The sequence below is a fragment of the Misgurnus anguillicaudatus genome, chromosome 13 (assembly GCF_027580225.2).
Source record: "Misgurnus anguillicaudatus chromosome 13, ASM2758022v2, whole genome shotgun sequence".
NCBI lineage: Eukaryota > Metazoa > Chordata > Actinopteri > Cypriniformes > Cobitidae > Misgurnus > Misgurnus anguillicaudatus.
This window is the reverse complement of record NC_073349.2, coordinates 19,178,947-19,194,459: the sequence shown is the minus strand read 5'-3', so window position 1 is coordinate 19,194,459 and position 15,513 is coordinate 19,178,947. Positions and strand designations below refer to the sequence as shown.

The 15,513-nt window shown below is 36.2% G+C and overlaps 2 protein-coding genes across 3 annotated transcripts; both read right to left on the bottom strand.

Annotated features, from left to right (window-relative positions):
* Positions 1-209: 209 nt before the first annotated feature.
* On the bottom strand, positions 210-1,669 carry LOC129430495 (P2Y purinoceptor 1). The gene has a single exon (XM_055187741.2). The coding sequence runs from the start codon at positions 1,570-1,572 to the stop codon at positions 601-603; it is 972 nt and encodes a 323-aa protein (XP_055043716.2). The 5' UTR covers positions 1,573-1,669; the 3' UTR covers positions 210-600.
* Positions 1,670-1,980: 311 nt separating this feature from the next.
* ccn5 (cellular communication network factor 5) lies at positions 1,981-10,161 on the bottom strand. Of its 2 annotated transcripts, none has more exons than XM_055187737.2 (5): positions 9,975-10,127; positions 8,148-8,361; positions 6,971-7,219; positions 5,988-6,190; positions 1,981-4,378 (listed from the first exon to the last, which is right to left on the bottom strand). In XM_055187737.2, exons 1-5 carry the CDS (start codon positions 10,026-10,028, stop codon positions 4,094-4,096), a joined length of 1,005 nt encoding a protein of 334 aa, XP_055043712.2. In that variant the 5' UTR covers positions 10,029-10,127; the 3' UTR covers positions 1,981-4,093. The 2 variants fall into 2 exon arrangements, with proteins under 2 accessions (XP_055043712.2, XP_055043713.2); XM_055187738.2 differs by lacking the exon at positions 1,981-4,378 and adding an exon at positions 5,791-5,920 and having other exon boundaries at positions 9,975-10,161.
* Positions 10,162-15,513: the final 5,352 nt, after the last annotated feature.

Below are 15,513 nucleotides of genomic sequence, written 5' to 3'. Positions count from 1 at the left end.
ACTTTTTTAATACTCAAGTACAATTTTAATGTGGTACTTTTTTACTTTTACTCAAGTATAATTCTGGCCAGATACTTTTACTTTTAATTGAGTAAAATTTACACTCAGTACTTGTACTTTCACTTAAGTAAAATTTTTGAGTACTTTTTACACCTCTGCTCTGTGGCTTAAACATAAAAAAGCTATTCTGACAGAAAAACATAAAAAGCTATTCTGACAGAACCATGATGTTGCCAAGCTTATATATAGCACACTCTTGTGGTTGGAGTATGTAATAAAGGACTGAGGTACTAAAATTTTTTATTTCTCATATCATGTTACTGTAAGTAAGATAATGTAATGTTATAGTAAGATCTACACGATACACCATAAACATGACCTTGCATTGACACATTAGGTAAAAACCCTGAGCACCACACATAATCAAAGGAAACCATACAAGCATACTTCCTGTCATACGATGCACATTGTCACGTAGTGAATGGATCAATTATTAACACCGTAATCACACATTCAACCAAATTCATGCAAATCTGATCATATAAAAAACTGAAGTTATGACACAGAGTCCATTCATCAGAAATGAGACAGATATCCTGGTTATGCTGTTGTGTTCCTCAGGAACTGTCCTGTGGGTGACATGGAGACAGAAGGAGTTTGGTAAACTCGGCCACACCTCATGAAACACTTCATGAGCAGTTCGTCATTGTTAAAGAGATAAACCAGTGGGTTGATTGCACTGTTCAAGCAAGCCAGTCCATTTCCAATCTGGTTGGCGATGTAAATATTAGAATACCATTTCTGACATATGCCTTTATACTTAGAGATGCGAGTAACCAGGTTGTAATTTCTGAAAACGTGATAGGGAATGAAACAAATGGAGAAGAGCAAGGTCAAGATCACGACTAGTCTGAGACACCTCAGCTTTAAAATGACATCAGTTTCTTTCTTTGTCAATAGAGTAAAAGCCACATGTCCGTAACAGCACAGCATGATTACCAAAGGGATCCCAAAGCCAACAACCGTCCTTCCGATGCTGTATTTCAGGTATTTTTCAATCAGGTGATCTGAAGTTGTGTCAAAACAGGATTTGACTTGGTCTGCGTTGTTTTTTTCAAAGAACAAATCAGGCAGACATTGAAGAAAAACCAAAAACCAAACCAGCAAAGTAATAATCGCAGAGTGTCTCTCTGTAATTCTTCCCTTGAATCTTAAAGGGTGTACAATGCCCAGATATCTGTAAACGCTGATGCATGTGAGGAAGCCAATACTGCCGTATAGGTTGATGCAAAAACAGAACCTTACAATTTTGCAGAAAACACTTCCAAATATCCACCGACTGTCCAATGCATAGTAAGTCACCAGAAAAGGCAAAGTAAAGATGTACAGGATGTCTGCCAGACACAGGTTGAGTACAAAGATATTTACATTACCAATTTTTTGCCAGTTATCATACACAGATTTCAGTCCAAAACCATTGCCAAGAAGTCCAAGAATGAAAACAGTCACATAAACTGTGGGTAAAAATTGGTGCGTAAAAGCAAAATTGACGGATGTGCAGTTTACCGTCATTGTTCATATTGTAGGTCATCACCAACAAAAGACGATTGTCGAGTGGATATCAGACTTTGTCTTGAGTGAAAATCTACACAGGAAGTGACTAAGATGGTACAACAGAAAGTAAAAAGTTAAGTAAAACTAGTAACTAGGAACTGAACCAAAACACTTTATCACTGAAGAATAGACATTTTTCTGTGCTTGACATTCAAAAGAAGCTTTGATGTAAGACCTATTTTTTTCATTCCTTTGACCTTTCTTTATAACACAAACCTGCCTGTATTTCTTAAAAAAAAAAAAAATGAGTGAGTGCACACTTCTACTGATTTCTATCTCATGCTGTCATTTAAGGGCTGCATTTCTGTATTAAATGCTCTATTATACATAGCAGCTGCAATTTAAGAACATGCAAGAAAAGACAAGTGAGAAACAAAAAATCTTTATTATTTTTTTGTATTATTAAGAACTGAGGAAAGTGTTGTTTAATTACAGTACTAACTACAAATTTGTGAGGTGGTAAATTCGGTAGTTACCCTGAAACCTTTCCAGGTAAATACAGATTCTAAATCCAAAGTAATAAAGATGCATAACATACTGTACACACACACACACACACACACACACACACACACACACACACACACACACACACACACACACACACACACACAGAAAAAGTATTTACAAATATGTACAATACATCTTTGTATGAATTGCCACACTTAATAAATGTCAAAATAAATGTCACATAGGCTATAGCACTTGACTATAAATTTGAATTTAAGTTACATTTTGTATCTGGTCAATTTTAAATTCATTTTAGACGAGATGAAATACACCTTGATGTTATGTAAAGATGTCTCATAATGTTTAAAGGTGCAATGTGTAAACTGACAGAAATGTAATATAATTAAAGGGACATTCCTCTTTTTTTGAAAATATGCTCATTTTCCAGCTCTCCTAGCAGTGGCGGCTCGTGACTTCTCATCCGAGGGGCGCGAATTCAAAATAAGTGTTCGGAGTATCATGTGTGTGGTTCCCTTTTCCAAAATATGTGTCATGGGTGTGGAGAGATCATGTGTGCACCACGTGCCCCGCCAAAACAAGTGCCTGCTGCACCAGCGCCAAAACCGTTTACGATAAAAGAGACGCTCATGTTCCAAAAGGCACTACCGTAACATTAAACTCTGATTAGGCATGAGATTATGCGAGTATCTGGCAAACATGATCGTCTCTTCTATCACAAACCCCTTGACGCGTCTGCAGCAGGCACCCACCTTGGCACGACACGTGATGCACACACGATCTCTCAAAGCGCAGAACACATATTTTGAAACCACGCACCACACACATGACGGGCCACATACATGCCGCGACGAACTTCGCATCGTGCGCCCTCAGAAAAAGAAGTCACCAGCCGCCACTGTCTCCTAGAGTTAAACATTTGATTCCCACCGCTTCGGAATCCATTCAGCTGATCTGGCGCTAGCACTTCTAGCATAGCTCAGCCCAATCCACCGAATCCGATCAGACCACCAGCATCACGCCTAAAAAAATAACCAAGAGTTTGGATATTTTTCCTATTTAAAACTTGACTCTTCTGTAGTTACATCGTGTACTAAGACCAACGAAAAATTAAAAGTTGCGATTTTTAGGCAGATATGGCTACTAAAATAACTCTTTGGTTATTTTTTAGTGCGATGCTAATGGTCCAATCAGATTCAATGGATTGCGCCAAGCCACGCCAAAAGTGCAAGCGCCAGATCCGGAGATCAGCTAAATGGATTTCAAAACGGCAAGAATCAAATGTTCAACTCCAGGGGAGCTGAAAAACGAGCATTTTTTTAAGTGTTATGTCTTTTTAACATAACACCCTCCAACCACGTTTTTAGTGGTGTATAAACTCCAGTGGCGGCCGGCGACTTCTTTTTTCGAGGGCGCACGATGCAAAGTTCGTCACAACATGTATGTAGCCCGTCATGTGTGTGGTTCGTAATTTCAAAATATGTGTTCTGTGCGTCGCGTGAATCTATGTACATCACGTGTCTTGGCAAAATAAGTGCCTGCTGCAGACGCATCTAAAGGGTTTATGATAAAAAGACGCTCGCATTTGCCAGATTCTCGCATAATCACATGTGTAATCAGAGTTTACTGTTAAGGGAGTGTCTTGCGTGTATTTTGTGAACGTGAGCGTCTCTTTTATCATAAACGGTGTGCAGCAGGCACTTATTTTGACAAAACACGTGGTTCACATGAAGCAACAAACACATATTTTGAATTCACACCTCTCGAAAAAGAAGTCAACACTCATCATTGGTGGTTACCATAACCGTAGTTATCTCACCACAATTTATGCCGCTTAAATGTACACACAGCACTCTTAAATGGGGTTTTCCTTACTGTTGCTCAATGTCGTTTTTTGATTGATATTCAAGATTAAGAATAAGTTAAGACTTGTAAGCCCAGGGTATTCAATATAAAGCCACTACGTCAAAAAGACCCAGGGCTCAGTGATTTGTTAACATGTGGGGGATGTCTAACCCCTGATGGATCTTTCGCTGTATGCTCCTACAGATGAATTGGGGCAGTTGTTATGGCAGACGCAGGAGTTGATGGTCATGACAGCTTGTTCAAATGTTCTGCCTTCAGGACATTGGAAGGTGACCATTGTGGTGCCAGTGCGGTGTGGAGTACAACAGCGGTTGTCTGGACACAGGCCACAATAACGGGGCCTGTAAAGCTGCACACTTTTGCAGCCAAGATGAAAAAAAAGCACCTGACTTGTTGACCGGTAACTGCGCTGACATTTTCTTCTTGACCCCTAAAACACAAAAGATGTGGTTGACTAGAGCGATGGATTTGAACTCTTTCCCCACCACTGACAAGTTATCTTGTTAATTAAGAAAAAACATTTGCATAAATAACATGTTCCTGATGAATTTTAATGTTAATCTGCAATACCGCGATTATCCACTAGTTAACTCAATTTATGAAAAAACTGAATCTAAAACGTTATTTACTAATTTTAAACTCTGTGTATGTTTTGATAATCATTCTGAATCTGATCTCTAACAAAATTCCTTCACAAAAATGCAATTATTTCTCTAAAAAAATTTTTAGAGAAAAATATCCATATTTAACAGTTTAAAAGCAGAGAAAAAATATAGATATGATGAAAGTTTTTTTTCCCGTTATGTTTGTTTGTTGAAAGCAGAGGGTCTGTTTTTTCATTAGATATATTTGTATGTTTATATATTTTAGAAGAAAATGTTCCTGGAAGGCATTTTGTGAAACTTTTGTGAAAATAAAAAAAATGCTGGCAGGGTATGAGTTAACTGCTTTTGCTTTGAAATCCAAAATTTACCCAGATTGGACATAAAGTAGCAAAAATTTTTTTATCATCAGCACACAAAACACTGTGGTCAGCTTGAACTATGTTTATATGAAATTGTAATAAATTCTGGATTATATTTAGTTTCACCTTGTTAATGAAAACAAATTATTTTGCTATTCAAGATACAGGTATGCATGATAATGATTTGTTGCATTTTATCATTTGAGTTCTGCATTAGCTGACTTTTAAAGGAACAGTATGTAAGAAATGTATATCAATTAATTATAAAATGGCCCTGATATGTCACTAGACATTAAGAAATCATTTTCATTTCAAATACTTATTACACTCACAACAGTGGTCCGGCCAGCATATTGTCATTTAAAAAGTAGAGTTGCAGCCCTCAACTGATGTTTATGTTGTCATGTTGTGTATTGGCCACCAGTTGTGTGATTGCAGTACCAGTTTTAGCCACAAGTTTTGCGATTTCAATACCAGTTTTGGCCACAATCCTACATACTGTTCCTTTAAGTCCCAACCATAGACTGTAAAAAAAGATGGACGACGCGACGTTGCCTCCCTCCATTATAGTGAATTGAAGCCAAAAATGTCCGACCACGGTCGCCGCCATGTTACGTAAAAACGTCAGTTTGGAGCCAAGGCATGCGCAGAAGGAATCGTCTGTGGAGCCAGAGGCGGAGCCGCGGTATCAAACTTCCGCCCAAACGCTCGCGCGACCAATTCAACCACGCCAATCATAACGACACGCCCCGTTTCTATAGCATTAAATTAATAGCTAAAATGAAACTTACCACAATAATAAACATTTGAATATATATCAGCTTGATAACAATTACTTGAAAGGACCAAAACCATCTTTCGGAAACTTTTATTGGAAGTGTAAATAGTCCCATTTGTTTCAATGTAGAGGGTGGGATTTATGACTTGTACTGCAGCCAGCCACCAGGGGGCGATCAAAGAGCCAGAGGCTTCACTTTTCAAGGCTTATGAGGCACACCCGGTCCCAACCTATCAGTTGAGAATCACTAGGTTAAAGGATGTGTTTAATGTACATAACAGTATTGAAAAAGCTCACCTGTGGGGTACTGTTGAGAACGGGCTGACATGGTCGGACCGTACACAAGCGTGTCTGCTTCTCAAGGCGGCAGGCCGGATTTTGATTGGACACTCTTGTTGATATCCCAGGCCCACAGGTTTGCGAGCAAGAGCTCCATTCTGTGCTCCGGTCTATGCATTTTGAGCCGGGCCTGCTTTGGTGTGGACCACGGTTTGCAGACACTGAATGGTCAAAAAACATTTATAGGTTAATTTTGAAATTAACAAAATAATTGTGTATAAAAGCATCAATGTAAATAATGGTTGATAATTTGATCATTCCGAAGAAGAAATGTCTTCAGAGATTGTTGTGTGGTGTATTGCACACATTTATCTGTAAGTATAACCACATACAGAACAAGAAGTACCATTCTAGTTGCTGTAAGTTGGGTGATATTGCTTTGGAAAACCTTCCACTGGTGCTCCATGCTCTGTTTTTTAGGAATTTAATTGTTGCATTACACATCCATGAATCTTTTTATGAATCATGGAAAGTTAGCCTCTGGAACCAGCCTTTGTGCTTTTGGGCTCCATCTTGGCAAGACATTTTCAATTAAATAGTCAAAATACCACATTGAAAACATCTGACTGGAATGTAATTGGAGCTCTCAGGTAGCAATTGGAATAAGAAACATTTGAAGGATTTATGCAGTGTTTTCATTCCAAAATTTTGTGGAAACCTTTATCCCATAAACACAGTAGGACACATGGTCCCTTTTTGTAAGTACTAAATGATGAGTTTTTGTCTAATGAAGTTTCTAGGTTTGATTTCACTTTAATTTCATTCTTTATCATGGCCTTACTCAGTCAACATTAAAGATATCAATGTTATGTTTTCATGCAATGATATTAACATTATGTAGGATGATCACCAATAAATGACTAGCAGGGTCTGTGAGTAATTTAAGTGAATTTTTGTTTGCTGGACACATAATAACGAAACACCAAGTAACCGAAACTAACCTATGATATCATCCCCAAGCACAGTGTTGTTCATATTTTCACAAACCCACTCTTTACAGCATTTGCCCGGTGGCAAAACCCTCTTCGGGTGAGGGCAGTTTGGGGTGGGTAGGAGAATATCTTCTCTGCACAGGGGCACACAGGTCACCCCTCCGCCTGAACAGCGACATTGAAGGGCACAAGATGGCTGCCACACCTGGCCTTCTTGGTACAAGACTCCATTAAACTTACAGCCCAGGTCCTCCTGACCTAAAAACAATAGTTCAACAGGTTAACATATGATGTGATGTGATTTCAATAGATTTTGGGATCTGAATGTTCTCATAAACGTTTAATGCGGTGGTTAAGGTTTATTTCCACTGCTTCTAGATCAAGCACCACATGGCTACTTGTAAATCAAAAATGTCTGTAGCCAAACAGATCTGGGGCACCATTGACTTCCATAGTATTATTTGATCCTACTATTGAAGTCAATGGTGCCCCAGATCTGTTTGATTACAAACATTTTTGATTTACAAGTAGCCATGTGGTACTTGTAAACAAAAAATGTATACAGGTTTGAAACAACTTAAGGGTGAGTAATTGATCCACCCATTTATGGGTGAAATATATCTCTTTAAAGGGGGGGTGCATGATCTATGAAAGACTATGTTGATATTTGAAATCACCTAAACAAACACACCCCTACCCCAATAGAATCTAGATCTTCTTTTGATAGACCCGCCCCACACATAAGCAACCTAGGCAACGATGTCGGTTTTCCAAAGTGTTTTTCAAAAATCATGCACCCCGCCTTTAAGAGAGAAATGCATTGACCCTTTTAAGTTAAAACTGATAACAAAATCTACAATTGTAAAACCTGGAAACATTTAAAAAAAATATAACTATATTACATATTCATGCCCAGTGCATGCTGGGAACATCATTGGCCCATTTTAACAAAAAAATTATAATGTTTAAACAGTTCGTTCAAATTAAAATAGAAAATGTCTATATTATTTACCTAGCATTTTGGGTTGCAACATAACAGCACAGGTTAATTTTAACCCAACTGTTGGGTTTATTTTGCCCAGCCTTTCTTAGAGAGTACTGAGACAATAACACTAAACAAGTAGGCCTAAGTTTACAGTATTTTAACATTATTTCATGTACTGAGACAAGGTGTTTTGACACTCACTGACACACTCTCCTGGTTCACCAGGGAAGCTGGCGCTATAGTCACACTGAAGATCACGCCGAGTGTCACACAAAAACCGCTCACTGCATGCCTCACCCTTCTGCCGGGCACACACCCGGCAACATTTACACCCATCCAGAATCAGAGGAACCCCCTCCGGGCATACTGGTACAGATGGACACTGACATGGCCCACCACACTGCTGACAGCAAACCTAAAGCCGTATACAAGAGAAAACAGTTTTACAGATAGTTTTGTCATCTAGTCACTTTGCAGTGAAAGACAAATGTGTTATACCAATGAAATTACTAAAGTGACATTTGTGAAAAAGGCATTTTAATTACTGACTTACTTTAATTACTGAACTTTAAGAATCTGATACAAAAATTTTGATTTTTAAAGAAAACATGCAGATGCATATAGAGGGTTTTGCATCTGAGCTTTACATATAGCCTATAGGTAGTTTAATTCCTCATCATTGCTATATATGTAAATTAATGTATGTCTCTTTAAAAGATTGTTTCTAAAAAAATATGTGACTCTGGACCACAAAACCAATGGTCAATATTTAAAAATAGAGATTTATAGACCATTTGAAAGCTGAAAAAATAAGCTTTCCATTGATGTATGGTGTGTTAGGGTAGGACAATATTTGGCCAATACCTGGAATTTGAGGGTTCAAAAAAGGGGCCATGACATGAAAATCTGCTTTAATTGGGTTTCTGGTGCTTCTATCAACCCAGAAAATGTGAAAAAGCTCAACCCAGTAACTTAGTTTTGGTAAACCCTTCTTTGTAAGCACATGATAAATTAGGTAATTGAAATTTGGCTCTCCTTATGATGTCATAAGGAGCTCTTATTATAATAATACCGCCCCTTAATCTGCACTATTCAACCACAGACATTTAATGCAGAGAGAGAGATAAAGAAAGAGAGAGAGATTTTTGCATCAAACCACCATCATCGTAATCAGTGTTTGAACATTATCCGCTCATTTGCATTTTAAAGAACACACCAAAAACGGCACATTTTTGCTCACCCCTACAAAGTGTCAATTTTAACATGCTATAATAAATGATCTATATGCTATTTTGGGCTAAAACTTCACATGTGTACTCTGGGGACACCGAAGACTTATTGTACATCTTAAAAAAATTGTGATATGGCCCCTTTAATGTTATGAAAATTAAGTCCTTTGCAAGTTGCAACACATATTACTTATGATAAACACATTTCTGATATTTTTACCGTAGGGAATTTACAAATTATCGTCAGGGAACATGCTCCTAACTTAATATAATAATATAAAATTGATTATTTTACCCCATAAAATGTATTGTTCGATATTGTAACAAATATACCTGTGCTACTTACGACTGTTTAGTGGGGCAGTGTCAAATATTAGATGAGAAACATCTAATGTGAACCACTTAAAGTATGTATTCCCAGGCTCTGGTTGCATAAAAACATGTTTTCAATTACAATCCAGTGTTAGGGCCAATGGCAAGTTTAAGAATTTGAAAATGTTTCATTGGTACAAAACATTCACTTTTTATTAAGCATGAATGTCCCAGTACACACAGTTTATCCTGAAAGAATTCCGTTCACTGTCGCTTCGAATGACTGAATTCCCAAACAAAACAATACTCCCTCCAAAAACATCTGCTAACCACTGACAGTAGTATTATTAGATAGAATTATTACAGTACATCCATAACAGACAATATTAAACATGATCATTTATATATCAACTTGATAAATTATCTTACAAAACTATCACATTTCCTTAAATTTATGATACATTGATACAGAGAGAGCAAATTTTACCTGTGAGGTCAGGTAGAGCAGCAGTGCCCATGCCACGAGTTTGTTCCCCATCATGCTCTGTAATGCAATGAGATTTTCGAACTTGTTTGCTCACTGCCTGACTCCGTGCACATGCACTTTTATAAAGTCGCCCCTCTGATGTCATAGCCTGTCTTAAGTGTAAACAGTGGCTGGACCAGGATCAGAAATGTTTCAAATTCCACATATCCATTGCCCATTTCCACAAACAGGAATGATTTTCTTCCTGTCTGCTCTGATGTAAAACATTAAAACATGCATATTTGGAAGAGAAGATTTCTGGAAAGAACTAAAAAGGAGATTTGTTTGGATCAGATTGAAAATATCCTAATGATCTTAAACGTGTTGTTTATTCAATTACTAGAATAACTACATTTGAATAACGAATACATGCACTATAGTTTGTTACAACTTTATGGATGGCATTGAAAAATGTCTCTGTAAAAATGTATTCTCTTTTGAGACATTACATGCCAGGTGCTCAGAAAGAAAAACCTATTGAAATCCAGGATGACCCACTGGGAATGACTGTTAAAAATAGATCTAGATGGGAAATTCTCTTTTAAAAATTCCACTGGATTTGATCATTCAGCTGGAACACATATGGGCTGCCAGATATAGCAAGCGCGGGGTAGCCATTAGTCCAAAAATCTTGCACGGACACGCTTGTGTTTATTTTGACATCCTGTCCAAAAATCACAAATGTTTGCATTTTACAATTTCACATGTTTCACAAGGTCGGTTTTGAGCATTAGGCAGTGATCTATATGGAAATAACAATGTTGAAGCATAATGTTTTGTAAGGCTTTTTGTTTAATGTGTTTTCTAACACAAAGTCTGCTGGTCAAAGTAATCTAAATATTATTACTTTGTAAATGTTTTTAAATAAATATTCATCAAAGTCCAGCAGAAACATGTTATGGAGCAGTGTTTAAAATTAGATTTGCAAGAATGTGTAAATGTTCTGGGAAGATGATTCACAAAAATATTTTTGAAATGTTTTCAATTAACTGAAGAAGAAAAACTTTCTCTTTCACTTCTAAAATAAAGTCAGCTGTGTTTACACTTACAGTTAAAAAGCATGTATTCCCAGTAATGTCGAATGGAAAAATGGTCACTTACACGAGTTTAGCTTTCATACACCCGCTAGCTGACATTAATTAGGATACTGAACTGGAAAGGCAGCTAAAGGCAGGATTACTGCTTCCGTTTAACACCTGCACTGTAAAAAAATCTTTGCTGCCTTATTTTTTTGTTGATTTACAAGTCATTTCAACTTAATATTATTTATCTTGACAAGAGATGAGTTGTTACAACTTATAAAATGAAGTTCAATTCAAGTACAACTCATCTGTAGTTATAACAACTCATCTCTAGTCAAGATAAATAATAGTAAGTTGAAATGACTTGTAAATCTGAGTTGATTCAACAAAAAACTGAAGGCAGCAAAGAATTTTTTACAGTGTGGTTAACTGAGACCTCGAGTGAAATCCTAAACATAAAATCACAGTTTAGACATTACATTTGTGTGCCATAAATGTACATCAACCTTATAATGGTCTAACTGTTTTCATTAGAAATAATTTTTTTTCTATAAAGAAGGCTTCAATATTATGCTTTTGGAATTAGAAAAATGTAATGCATTCGTCCATTTTGCAATCCTTGATGTGTTGTTTATTAGGTTTTCAGTTTCTGACATATTCAATTTTTGTTCTTCCAATGATGACAATCCAGACTAATTACCTGATAAAAAATCGACTTGCTCGACCAGACTAAACATAATTCAAACATCTATTAGGGTTTGCCAGACACCGCATTATTGACTTAATGTTAGCAAAACCCATGATGTGCTTTTGAGGTTTGAGGAATTTGGCCTCATCTGCAGCATCAGTGCGTCATAGTTTCGGTAATCAGTTGGAAAACCAGAAACAGATTTTTTCTTTGTATCACGTCTACCACATTCACACCCTCGAGACCTAATGTAACGTGAGAATGATAAAAAAAATCTTTTAAAATAGCTATCATTTTCTGTGTCCTTAACAGTGTAACATTTATACTTATATTTTTTATATTTATTATGTATATATTACATTAAAGGGGACATATCATGAAAATCTGACTTTTTCCATGTCACCAGGGCTTCTATGAACCTAGAAAATATGAAAAAGAACAATCCAGTAACCTTGTTTTGGTAAACCATTCTCTCCAAGCATGTGAAAAAAATACATAATTGAAATTTGGCTCCCCCTGTGATGTCAGAAGGGGAAAATATTGCCCCCTAATCTGCACTATCCAACCACAGCACTGCCATTTACTGCAGAGATCAACTCATTTGCATTTAAAAGGACACACCCAAAAATGCACATTTTTGCTCACACCTAAAAGTGGCAATTTTAACATGCTATAATAAATTATCTATATGGTATTTTGAGCTAGGAATACTGAATAAAAAAATAAAAATGAAAAATAAAATATAAAATAAAAAAATAAAAATAGACCGACATGAGGAATAGTAATAGAACAGATTTGTCATTTTTGTGTGAACTGCAGCTTTGATGAGAGAAACCAAATTTTTTTTATATTTTGTAGGATGACATCACATGATTTGTTTACCATCAAAAGCACCTGCATGCAAGGAAAAACAGTACAGTTGATTTCTATTTCTTTTCAACACTTTTCTCACACATAAACCACAGCTGCGTCCCAGATGTGCAGTAATGTAGACGAATCACCCATAACTGAACAGCAAAACCTGTCCTGAATCTAACGTTTTTTTGAGCAGAGGAAGTGATACTGTATCTGTGTTCCAAGCATTTTATCTAGATGCGTGAAAATGCATGGGTCGTAACAGGAAACCCTCTGTTTTCATAAAACCACAGCCTTGAAATGACATTTCCACAGGAAAGCTGTGAGACAACACATTGACCGCTTTATATGGGAAGAGTCTAGACTGCAGGTGAATGAACCGGTAAATCATTTCATGTAAACTTTAGGTGTCGCACTGAAATCTCAAGCAAAAGAATGCTGAATAAACTAAATCGAATTAATAATAATCGAAAATCTGTATGTACGTGGAGTAAAATGTTCGATATATGGCCATGAATGCGTTTAAAAGACTACCATGTTTTCATAACAGCTCATATAATTTGTTCATGTGAGAACGTGGATGTTGGTTTATAAAAATTGAAAGGTTTATATTCTGAAGCAATCTGGAATAACAACTGAGGTCCAAGTTCTTTCAAATGAGTTGTAACAACTTAAACGCTGTAGTAGTTAGGGGAAGAAGTATAAACAAAAATGGTTTATAGGATTTTAAAATACCGGAGTTCTTAAAAATAAGTAAAAACAAACAAACACGTAAAGTACAACAGATTAACTGTAACAGCACTTCCTAGCATGCGGCCAAAAAGTCAATATTTTCAATGAATGCTGTTTAGCAAGAAAGGCGAAGATCTCCACAATCATCAACTCCCTGAAATCCACTTGTACTAAATGTATAGTGCTAAAACGCAACTGATTTCAAATTAAAATTTAGAAAATGTTTTAATGAAGCAATAAATAAATTAAATAACTGTAAAAAGCACATTCATTTGGTTACCATTTACTAATTTGTTTCAGAGTCATGCAAGGGCCCACAAATGACATGAAACAGATGTAAATAAATGGCAGTTGGGAAAAAAAGCTTTACATCTCTATCCATGTCCTAATAGGCAATGGGGACAGTTCCAGCGGACTGATGTTTACACATTTAATGTGCCAGTTTAAATTGGCATGAATTAGGTCAGTTAAACAAGGGTTTTAGTTTGGGAAATGCACTTATGTAGGAGTAACCTTTTTAGGCATGCTGTCTTGATTTATTCTAATATACTTAAACAATCATCATATGCCCATAAATGCACGATACTTTCGATATCAAGTGGTGAACTAACCTGTGGTAAAGTTTACAGCGTACTGTCCTTTCTATGTGGGTAAAACAGAAGGTCTAATAATAACGAATTACGATAATAGGAAATGTTTTGTTCTGAACCAAAACAAAATCGTCTCACTTGGTCTATTTGGCGGCGCGTGTTATTTAACCCTGTAAAGCCCTCGGTTGTAATAATACAACATCAGTTTAATATATATATAATAAATATACATGTACATGTTTTTTCTCTTTAAAACCACATTTACACAAGTAAAAAGTCATTTTGTTTAACCCTGCAATGATTTTGAATGGTAGACTTTGTAAATAAGTTTGTTTTCCTGGCGATGAAATTACTAAAGCTGCAAACCTGCCTTGAAGAACATGACCTTTTTCAGGACTAAATAAATCAACAATCATGTAAGTAAAATGCCTAAAATATTTCTGTTTTTTCTGATTAGTTAAAAAGTCTAGATCATGCAGATTTTAAGATACTTAATAATTTCTTTGGTAGCAACAAAATATAATATTGATTTTAAATATCTTTGATACTATTTTGAGTTTTAATCAAATCTTTTAAGTTTTTAAATACGGTTTTTTGGAAATTAATTATTTGAGACTTTGAAAGTATTTTTGTATCAATATTTGAAATTATCTGTATCTTATTATTTATAAAATGTACTTAGCTGGTCCTGTTTTCTTTTCTGGCCTTTGTCTGCTCAAATATCTGTTTGCTGCATGAGGGCCAGGTGATAATGTTCTGGAATGTGGGATGAGGGGGGTACAGGTGCTATTACCATTATAAATACAGCACAATAAGCTTGCCAGACAATACTGTGTGAATTCTGTGGAATGGGTGAATCGTTTAAAACTTATAAGTGTGATTTGAATTGATTTGCATGAAGCTTAATAAGCATGGAAATTATCAGTGTGTTTTTCATTTCACAATGCTACCAGACAGGACTGTCTTATCTACAATGTGTATGATGTCATTTATATCCAAATTTGGAAAAAGCAACTTTGAGATGGGACTCTGATATAACTGATGAGGAGGAATGTGTCGCTGCCTCTGAACTGAAAAAGATAAATAATACTCGTTGTCTGCCCATATGCTGATTATGTAGACATCACACCATCAAAACCAAGCCATTCAAGAACTCATACTTTGCCCCATAACAGGCATTACTGTCTGAAAAAGGATTTTATCAGTCTCAAAACTAATATTTCTGTTATTGGAATCACTAATGGTGCCATCTCCTTCCATATACCACTGGAGTACCTCCGAAGGTTTGTGTCAGAAGACATGATCACGGCTCTGACAGTTAACACAAATGAGTAAGGTTGGGACAACTGTCATTGAACATGTCTGTAAACACAGCTAAACATAGTAAATACCAGTTTTCTTTCATTTGATCTGGTTTTGTAAATACAATCTGAGCATATTTTTATAATAAATATTTTTTCATAAAAATATGTTTTTTCTGGTTATTATGTATTGTGTGATTATGTATATGGATATATAGGCTACTGTTATTGGGCTACATAAGCAGTAACTCTTAGATGTTATTAACATTTGTTCAGACAGTGGTGAAATCACAGCAATTCTGCTACCCCAAA

Bases quoted from the DNA above. Each gene is read 5' to 3' on its own strand.
- ccn5 (XM_055187737.2), bottom strand. From the start codon at position 10,028: ATGATGGGGAACAAACTCGTGGCATGGGCACTGCTGCTCTACCTGACC. The intron at 8,362-9,974 runs GTAAAATTTGCT...ATACGGCTTTAG, and splicing joins TGCTCTACCTGACCTCACAG to GTTTGCTGTCAGCAGTGTGG. The intron at 7,220-8,147 runs GTGAGTGTCAAA...TATTGTTTTTAG, and splicing joins TGAACCAGGAGAGTGTGTCA to GTCAGGAGGACCTGGGCTGT.
- LOC129430495 (XM_055187741.2), bottom strand. From the start codon at position 1,572: ATGACGGTAAACTGCACATCCGTCAATTTTGCTTTTACGCACCAATTT.